The 10,153-nt window shown below is 51.2% G+C and overlaps 1 protein-coding gene across 2 annotated transcripts; it reads right to left on the bottom strand.

The window, feature by feature from the left end:
* Window positions 1–3,518: 3,518 nt before the first annotated feature.
* ALDH1B1 (aldehyde dehydrogenase 1 family member B1) lies at window positions 3,519–8,377 on the bottom strand. Of its 2 annotated transcripts, XM_074330742.1 has the most exons (3): window positions 8,220–8,324; window positions 7,878–7,994; window positions 3,519–6,079 (listed from the first exon to the last, which is right to left on the bottom strand). In XM_074330742.1, the coding sequence occupies exon 3, from the start codon at window positions 6,067–6,069 to the stop codon at window positions 4,516–4,518; it is 1,554 nt and encodes a 517-aa protein (XP_074186843.1). In that variant the 5' UTR covers window positions 6,070–6,079; window positions 7,878–7,994; window positions 8,220–8,324; the 3' UTR covers window positions 3,519–4,515. The 2 variants fall into 2 exon arrangements, with proteins under 2 accessions (XP_074186843.1, XP_019584729.2); XM_019729170.2 differs by lacking the exon at window positions 7,878–7,994 and having other exon boundaries at window positions 8,220–8,377.
* Window positions 8,378–10,153: the final 1,776 nt, after the last annotated feature.

Genomic DNA, 10,153 nt, shown 5'->3' with positions numbered 1-10,153 from the left:
GATCATGGAAGACTTCCTGGAAGAGGAGAAGAGGAGGCATATGAGCTGGGGATTGGAGTGGGAATGGGGGATTCCTGGCTAGGGAAATAGCATGTGAAAGGAGCAGGGGTGGAGAAGGGCAGTGTAGTTTATGAGGGGTGACCAGTGGTGGCTGCTGGGATCTGTAGTGGCAAGTGGGGGGTTGGACTTGCTGCTGTAAGCAGTTGGCAGCCCGCATCTCGGTCTTCTGTTGTCAACTGAGTTACAACTAACTGGGTTCAAGGAAGAATTCAAAAGCGAGTTCAATCCCAAATGTACCCACTTCCCACCTTAAATTAAAAAAGCCTGAGTTTTAGTCAAAATGGATTTTTTTTTCCTTCAGGTTTTATGGTACTTTAATCCTATGTCTTTAAAAAGACATTGCCCTCCCCTCATCTCCCCCAGGGATGCGTGATGCAGGAAAAATTAATAAGAATGAGCAAATCAATCGACAGTGAACAGTCCCTCTAATGAATTTCCTCGCTCCCAGCCTTCACCGGGGCCTCTTGAACATTAAATCAGAGAATGGTTAGTATGTGGTACTTTCGTTAATTAAGGGAAACTAAAGTGCCCTGGTGTCTGCAGCTGAGTAGTGAACTCAGCATGGAAGCCCATCGCCCAGGGCAGAGCTGGATCCGGGTACTTGCCCTCACTAGGCTCAGTGGGGCTGACTTCTCCTTCCTGGAGTGTGAAGTCCACTCGGTCAGCTCTGCCTCTGAGTTCAGCTTTGACTGCATCCAGGGACTGAGAAGTGTGTGGTACGAGCAGGCAGAGTTACCTGTGTCTCCTCTCGCTATGGCTGTCTCTTCCTCAAGCCTAAACCTCCCCTGTGGTACTAGGGTGTGGCTGGCTGTCGAGGGAAGAGTACAAATTGTTATCACTAGGAAGTAGGGGTGGGGGAGTGGGGACAGAAGCCTCTCATCTCCATTCATAAATTCACCCACCACATACATCTGCAGAGCACCTACTGTGTGCCAGGCTTCTCTCAGTCTGCACTCGATTAAAACCTATTGAATACATGAATAAACTCACCACCTTGCCCGCAAACCTGCTCCTCCAGCTAGGTTCCCTTTCACAGTGCTGGCACCACCACCCGCTTGGTGACCCCAGCCAGGAACATGGAGTCACCTCCTGGCTCCCAGTATCTTCCACCCATCCTCACAGCTGGTCAGGGCAGCATCCCTGGCCTGGGCAGCAGTGTCCTGAGTGGCCTCCGGCTCAAGCTTGACTCCTCGACTGATCCTGCGCACTAGAGCAGAGACCAGCTTTGAAACCCAAAGATGATCCTGTCACTCACTTTCCTTTGAAAACCCTCATGGCTTCCCATGGCTAGATAACATGTCGACTTTCCCGCCAGGTGTACAGCCTGTCCCTGCCTCCTCCCAGGCCTTGCCTCCCTTCCTCTCTCTTCCTCACACCATTCCTGGCATCCTCCATGCGTTTCCACAAACTCCATGCCCTTCCCGCTCCCAGGAACATTCCTCCTGCATCTCTACCTGGTTACCTCCTTCTCATCCAGTAGGATCCCATGTTCCTCCCGCCTGGCCTTTCCCTTCGGCTGAGCCGGGCAGAGTATAGTCAGAAGCCCTGACTTTGCGTCCTCGCTCCACTTCCTAGCTGAACATCTCTGGGCCACTATGTTTATTTATCAGGTGTGAAATTATAATAAGTGCCTGAGGGTCATTAGAAGCATTACATGAGATAATAACTATTGTGGGGGCCTTATCAACATTGTGGGTGCTTAATACTCTCTGTGATCTCTTGTCCTCTGCACTTCCACTTATTAGAGCACTTTTCCCCTGTTCTGTAGTTGCCTCCCCACGAGACTATGAGCTCCTACAGGGCAGGGAGTACCTCCTTCAATTCTCTGTCCCTACAACCTGCCTAGAGCCAGAACCTTACTTAGCCTCTAAAAACAAACAAACAAACAAAAAACCAATAAATGATCTGAGCAAATTAATTAACCAGGTGCCCACCAGAGGTCAGTCTTACACCCAGAGTAGAATCAACCCAAACCAAAGCTCTTGAATGGCCTGGTATCTGAGATCTGATCAAGGGAAGCATTGTGACTGTGTAACAGAGCAGCAGCCCTGCTGGATCCAGCAAGGAAGCTGAGTATTAGGGCTCATCAGGCATTGAAGTTGGGTTAGATGTGCTCTCAGTTTGCCCCGTCTGGCTTGTCGTGTACTGGGTCCAAATGAGCGACATTGCTAAATCTCTCAGCTTCCACTTCATGTGAAACAAAAGGGCAACCCCACTGCCTCCTTTATAGGATTGTGTGACGCTTCAGTGGCATGTAAAGGCACCTGGCATAGACAGCGCCTGGCAGAGTAGAGCTTGATGTAAGTTTGTTGAATGGGTGGGTGCCCCCGAAATGCACTCCCTATGACCGAGTAAAGGCCTGCAAGCAGTGTCTGCACTAACTGACGCCCAGCTCCACCTCCCTGCTCACAGGGCCCTGCGTCCAGCGTAATGTCATGAGTGCAGCGGGGCAACAGGGGCTGAGCTCACTAGGAATCGGACCTGTCTGCCTCTTTAGGCTCAGAATTTCAGGAATGGAAATAAGAGACCTAGAAGATTGCCCTTTCCCAGTCCCACTCCATACTGGGACACCCGGTACCAAGTTTCTCCTGGTTTAGAAGAATGGAGAAGCAAATGAGGAATGGATCTGTTCAAACACTGAGATGTCGCTTAACAGTCATTAGAGACCCCCACCCATTCACCCACCTACTCACTCCCGTTTCCCCATTTCATTAGAACTTTCACTACTGTGCAAAGTGCCAACAGTCTCCAAGCGTAGATGAAAGCTGCACTTTGGGGGACAGTCAGGGTCACCCCAGCCTTAGACAAATGGCATAGAAAGGAGGTCCTGGGAAGGGGAGATGAGGGGACTAAACAGAACCTGAATCCTCTGGAAGCAGTTTCAGGCCAACTCCAAGGTCAGACACTGAATAAAATCATCTCGATGCCTAGGTGAGATAACAGGATGCTAATGAGATGCCTGGGGTGTGCATTCACAACACCAAGTGGACCTAAAAGTGTAATTTATGAGCAAGGTGATAGAAAGGTGGAACAGGAGGAGAGGGGATTGGCATTCTGTTTCTGTGTCGTGTCCTGCTGGATTGGAGTTACTCCCATCCATTGCAGACTCAAGACTAACAATAAGCATAGTGAACTCTCAGGTTTGAACCTCTGAAACCCCTGATGCTGAGATTGGCTTGAGTGGTGGTGTATTTTCGTAGAGTTTGGGGGACAATGCCAGTGGAAGCCTTGAAATGACATCTGACATGGACTTACTCCAGGCAGGAGGAACCAGAGTTTTCTCTGTAGGTCTGAAAGTTGCACGTTGTCACCCAGACAGGAGAAAACAAAAAGAAAACTAGAAATATTGTGGAGGGGACTTTTGCACCTGGCTGGGGGTTGACCAGATGACTAACTGGATCTCTTCCATCCCCAAGACCCTGTAAAACATTCAGCAGCAAGAGAATATTGATACAAAATTGATTTGCAAACAGGATGTGTGTTTATTTTAATTTTCAATAGAAATCAATTTACATATCAAAATTCACCCTTTCAAAGTATGCAATACAGTGCTTTTTAGTATAGGAGTATTCACAAAGTTGTGCAACCATCACCACTATCTAATTCCAGAGTATTTCAAAACCTCCCCCACCAAAAAAAAAAAAAATCCCATATGCATTAGCAGTTACTTCCTAGTCCTTCTTCCCCAAGCCCCGGCAAGCACTAATCTACCTGTCTCTATGGATTTGCCTATTCCGGATATTTCATATAAATGGGCTCATACAATATGTGGCCTTGAACGTCTGTCTTCTTTCATTTAGCATGTTTTCAAGGCTCTTCCCTTTTGGTAGCATGTGTCAGTACTTTATTCCTTCTTTTCATGGCTGAATAGTACAAGGAATACTCCATGGAAACATTCTGTTTATTCAGTCAGTAGTGGATGGACATGTGGGTTGTTTTGAGTTTATTTTAAGGGAATGGTTACATACAAGCATTCTTTGCCATTCCTAAAATTAAAGAAAATCAGTAGCAAAACAACTGTTGGCTACTTAGAAAACGAAAAGCATCCTTGTCTTTTAGGTTCAGCCAATCAAGAATGGGGCCAAGATTTGGCATCCATCGAAACGCCCATGTTTGAGGTGAGTTCATCCACTAAGTCAGCAGGTTAATCCATGGGGAAGTCCTTGGATCAGCAGGAAGAACTAAAAGTCCAGATCAGTGGTTTTTAATCTGTCTTCCTAAGTTTTCATGGAAGTTACTCAGGGCCTCCGAGGGGCTTAGGGCTGGGGCGCAGAGGGAGAGGACTGAGCCCTGCCCCGCACCCTTGCTTTAGAGAAGCTCTGGTTTTCATCGTTTCCTTAGTTGAGGTTCTAAGAGTTCACTTGGAACAAATAAAGGCACTAAAACACGTTCGGCGCCTACTGGTAGGTAGTAGTGGACACGCTGGCCTGGAGTCGGGTCTCATGGCGGCCATGCTTAGGAGTTCTTCTGTGGAACCTTGATGGTGACTGTCTTCACTTCCGTGTAGGCCTTAAGCCCATCCTCCCCCAGCTCCCTCCCATTGCCAGACTCTTTAAACCCTCCAAATGGCGTGTGGCAGGTGACGATGTTGTAGGTATTTACCCACACTGTCCCCGCCTGGAGAGCCTGTGTGAAGTACATGGCCTTGTCCAGGTCCTGGGTGAACACAGCAGCAGCCAAGCCGTACCTGGTGTTGTTGGCCCTCTCGATCACCTCCTCGATCTTCTTGAACTTGAACAGGGGCTGCACAGGTCCAAAGATCTCCTCCTTGGCGATCCTCATGTTGTCCTGCACACCACCAAAGACTGTAGGCTTGATAAAGAAACCACGATCCCCGAAACGCTCCCCACCGCACAGGAGTTTTGCCCCCTCCTTCTGGCCAAGCTGGATATAGCCCAGGATTCGTTCAAACTGCTCCTTGTCCACCTGGGGCCCCTGCTGGGTGTCCAGCTGAAAGGGGTTCCCCACTTTCCTCTGCTTCGCTTTCTCCACAGTTCTCTCGAGAAACTCGTCATAGATGGATTCTTCTACGAAGGTCCGGGACCCTGCACAGCAGCACTGGCCCATGTTGAAGAACAGGGCTTCGTGGCACTGCTCCACGGCGTGGCCCATGTCAGCATCAGCCAACACAATACTCGGGCTCTTCCCGCCCAGCTCCAGGGTCACTCTCTTGAGGTTGGACTCACCGGCTGCCTTCTGGATCAGGTGGCCCACCTCGGTGGAGCCAGTGAAGGCCACTTTGTCAATATCCATGTGGTGGGCGGCGGCTGCCCCTGCTGTTGGGCCATAACCTGTGATGATGTTCACCACGCCGGGGGGGAAGCCTGCCTCCTTGATGAGGGAGGCCAAGTACAGGGCAGAAAGAGGGGTCTGCTCGGCGACCTTCATGACCACAGTATTGCCAGTGGCCAGCGCCGGGGCGAGCTTCCAGCCCTGCATGACCAAGGGGAAATTCCATGGGATTATCTGGCCACAGACACCAACAGGCTCATGCCGGGTGAAGCAAAAATGCTCACCATCCATGGGGATGGTCTTGCCATGCCACTTGTCAGCCCAACCAGCAAAATACCGGTACACCTTAATGACCTCATCCAGGTCCAAGACATAAGACTCCTGGAAAGGCTTCCCGTTATCCAAGGTCTCCAGGGAGGCCAAGTAGACACGATCCCGCTCCACCAGGTCGGCGAGGCGGTTCAGCAGCCGGCCCCGCTCGGAGGCATCCATGCGGCGCCATGGAGACCCCAGGCGGAAGGCCTCGCGGGCTGCTTTCACCGCCCGGTCCACATCAGCCCAGTCCCCTTCAGCCACGTGGGCAATGACCTCTCCTGTGGTAGGGTTGACTGTCGGGAAGGTCTTCTTGCTGGCCGCATCTTGCCACTCATTGTTGATGAACAGCTGGTTGTAGCGGATGTCTGGGTTCTGGACAGGGCTCGGGAGAGCTGCTGCCGACGAGTACGGGGCGGTCCTGCCACGGAGGCTGCGAAGCCAGGGCACCAGGAAGCGCAGCATGCTTACTACTCTGGAGAGGGGCAGGAGGAACCAGGGGGAGCAGGTGAGAGGGGGCCAGCTGGTCCCCAAAGGCGCACCAGCTCAGATGTCCCAAGATTCTAGCATAAAGGGGTATCCTTGGAACAAACATGGATTGTAAGGTGTACAAAGACCCTGAAGAACTCTCTGGTCCAACTCCACCATGTCCCATCTGTCCGCTGGCTCATTCCCTCACCTCTTCCGGGTCTTTACTCAAATGTCACCACCTCAGCAAGGCCTTCCCTGACCACACTTTATAAAGCTGCAACTTTCTTCACTTCCAGCACCCTCTATCCCCCGTACTATGCTTTATTTTTCCTCATCTGACATACCAAATAGTATATTTACCCACTTATATGTTTATTGTCTGCCTCCTAACCCCCCCCCCCATAAAACATCAGCTCCATGAAGGCAGGAATTTGTTTTTCCTGCTTTTGTTCATTGCTATGTCCCTGCTGCCTGGAATCATGCTTGCTACAGAGCAGCTGCTCAGTAGATAGTTATTAAATGATATACTCAGGAAACATTAAAATTTTCACAAAGGCTTTTTAATTGACCTAAGAAGGGAGTAGGAAACAGAGGAACTCAGAGACAGAGTTGTTCTCTTAGACAGGGCCTTGCTTCATTGCACCTCTGTGCCTCAGTTTCCTCACATGTGAAATGCCTCATGAAGTGATGCTGAATGGGGTCAAGCATATAAAAGCCTGGCACACTCCACCCAGGACATCAGAGCTGGCAGCACCCTCAGAAACCAGCCTAGCCCAGCCTCCCAGGCACAGGTCTCAGCCTCCCAGGAGTGTAGCAGCTGGGAAAACAAGGGCCTATTTATTGTTGCCTACAACTCTGAAAACAGTGTAGACTTAATTAAAACAGCAATTGTAAAATTTAAACAGTATATGAAATGTATTTAATGAAATCTAAATGGTGTAGAAAGTTCCTAGTTGCACTGAAGCAGTCACTCTCCAGCCAGGATGGCAATCCCTCCACCTCTGCTCTCACTTGAGTCTTGCCACACCCAGCAGCAAAAGGGAATTGCACCTGCCCTACCTCCCCAACCCCACCCCATCTCCCCACCTTCTGCCCCTGGGCAGGGAGGGGAGCAAAGAACTCATCCAGAAAAGCACCCCATCCAGGTCCTCAACTCCGTAAAATCAATGCTGCCCAGGAAAGCTCTCTCTTGGGGGGAAGCTGAACCAGCAGACCTATCAGGGGTGCACTCAGGTTCCCCTCTGCTCAGGGTTCTGCCCCATGCTGGGACAGAAGCACTCTTGGGTCCAATAGGCCTGGGTTTGAGGAAGGAGGGATCCCCGGGGAGGTGGACATAAGGAGTCACCAATCCATGGGTGGGAGTGGAGGGGCTAATCGGGCAGGATGGGTGGTCACAGACCAAGGCTGGGAAATGCTTCATGCCCAGCTAAGGCGAGTCCTATTCTAGGGGCCCGGATGGGGTCTGTCCTGGCACCTCCACTGGCATATAGAAGATCACTGCTCACTGGTGCCCCAGGCTTTCCAGTTTGTAGGCGCTCTCCGCAGTTAACTCACGGAAACTCCTGGATTGATCAGAGCAGATGATGACCCCCATTCTGGAAGAAGGCTGGGGACCAGAGAGGTTCGGGGGCTCACTGAGGACACATAGCAAGTAAGAACAGGAGGGAGCCTTAGCCAGGGTTCCCACAGCCCTAGTTTTGTGTGTCTTCCTGACTATGGGCAATTTCTTCGGTTCTCTGTATTAGTACCCACTGTGCCAAGGAGCAGACATTCTGGCTGACTGAGGACCAGGTGGCACCCACCTCACCCTTCCTGCGGGGAAGGGGCGCGCGTCCTGGCCTCTTGGCCACAGTCAGAGACCCTTGGCCGGAGTGGACTGGGTGGGCGGGAACGTTGAGGTCCAGCTAACTGGGGAAAGCCTGGGGGGAGGAGAAGGGCGTTCTGCGTCCTGGATGCCTAACAGGCGCCACCTCAGGACCCTGGTGCAGGAGGAGGGATGGGGAGCGTGGAGAGGGTCCTGTAGTGCACGCTGGGCAGAAAGGCCCGCCCCCAGATGGGAAAGCCAAGGCCTAGGAAGGAAACCTCCATCGCGGAAGGATCTGCGACCTGCCCCAGGGGTCTGAGGGGAGAAGGGCACTCGTTACCTGTGTCAGTCTCAGGCTCACGCTCAAGTGCAGATTCACGCTCTCCAAAGTCTAGTCCAGCCTCTCGCCTCGCTCAGTCCTGAGGTCAGCAGCCAAAGAGGCTCCGCCTGTGCGTGGGGCGCTGAGATCATTGGCCGCGGCCGCTCCGCCCTCCAGGGAGCGGTTCCGGGTTTCCCGCGGGGGGGGGAGGGGGGGGAGTGGCAGGGGCAGAGCCCCACCCTTCTCCCTGTCCCGTCGTCCCAGCACCGCCAGGGCATCGTGGCCTCCGCCAGAGCACTCTCCCTCGCAAGGCGCTCGTTTGGGAGCGGAAACAAAGACCTAGATGGGGGCAGGCGTTTCTCAGGTCACACAGCAGTCGGAGACTGGATCCTAGTTATATTTTGCATTTCTTCCTCCCGCATCATGCACCTTGTTAAATTGCCATCCATGAACGAGACTCTCCTTACCCTCTTTTGGGCGTCCCTTCTGTTTTTTCTCTTGGTTCACTAATTTCTGACTGTCTTCCACCTTCACTGCTGTATTCCAGTTCCATTAAGAAGAGTTTATATTTGTGCATTTTTAAAATACTGTTTTTTTGTCCTAAGGACAAAAAGAATATATGCATACTGTAGAAAGCTTGGAAAACAGAATAGGATGAAGAAATAAAGAGAAAAAAATACCTTCAATCCTTTCACCCAAAAGTTGTCATTCATCTCTCTGGTACTTTTTCCGCTGCATTTTTCAAAAATGATTTTAACTGAAATAAAATTATATGGTGATCCTTGTTTTGCTGCCTGCTCTTTTTTTGCTCACCTTAGTGATTTATTATCAACCTTTCCTCATTTCACTAATTAATTACCAGACAACATCATTCTCCCTAAGGGGGCACAGAATTCCATGGTAGGGGGACTGTTGATGGACATTTAGACGGTCTGTTGTTGCTCTAAGGGCTGCTACTATGGACATGTGAACAGGCATCTCACAGTCCACCTCCACGGCACCCTCTTGGCCAGAGAGGAGAGGTCGGGAAGCTAAGATCTAAGTTTCCCAGCCTTCTTTGCCCCTAGAGTCCTGGCTGTGGACTAGGTGCTGCCAATTACCCCTACTAGATGTGGAAGGTGGAGGACCTGCCCCTTTGGGACATCACTGGCAAGGTAGCAGAAATGTGAGGATTTTCTGCAATAAGCCTTTTCAGTCCCTTCCCTCGCTTCCTGGGTGTGGGATGGCGTCTGTGGCTGCAGCTCTACTCCGGCCACCTGCTCTTTGAATCATGGCTGCAGGGGTGTGTCTTGCGCTAAACAGCTCCAGAGGTGGCTTCAGATAGTGACAAGGCTGGTGGGCCATGTCCATCTTGTTCTGGAAGTCAATCCTGAAGGACTACCCAAGGCCTACTTCTCTCGCTGGCCCTTCCAGCAGTTCCATCCGTCAGCGCCCAATTCTCTGTATTAAATCCCTACCTCTTCACATGTTTAGAGTGTTCACATTCTCCTGCTTCAACCTGACTGCTTCACATAGTTCTTTCCTTAAGCTACATCTCCGTGCAATCCTTTGGTACCATGTCATCCTTAGGATATGCAAAGTCCTTCTGCAAAATGTAGTTCTTCACTAATAACACTACGTCTTGCATCCTGCCACGTCTGTGCTCATGTTTTCTTCTGGTTTCCCCAGCATCCGTGTAATACCTCCCGCCTCCCCCACACCACGTAGCCAGCCGAGCACGCCTTGGTCATCTGGCACTCCATGGTGGATTGACGGAATGATTATTCGGTCAATCATTGACAGGCCTCTATAGAAGCAGTGAGTGAGTCCATGATGAAGTGTTCGTCTTCATGTGGTCAGACTGCATTGGAAAGTTCTGGAAGGTGAGAGAGGCCAGTGGCAGACAGGAACTGACCCCATGGGGGAGACGTTGGAGGCTGTGTCCTGTGAGGAGCAGTTGAAGGAATTGGGGGTAT

This window comes from Rhinolophus sinicus, linkage group LG04 (genome assembly GCF_036562045.2).
Source record: "Rhinolophus sinicus isolate RSC01 linkage group LG04, ASM3656204v1, whole genome shotgun sequence".
NCBI classification, from domain to species: Eukaryota; Metazoa; Chordata; class Mammalia; order Chiroptera; family Rhinolophidae; genus Rhinolophus; species Rhinolophus sinicus.
This window is presented reverse-complemented; position numbering and strand designations above follow the sequence as displayed.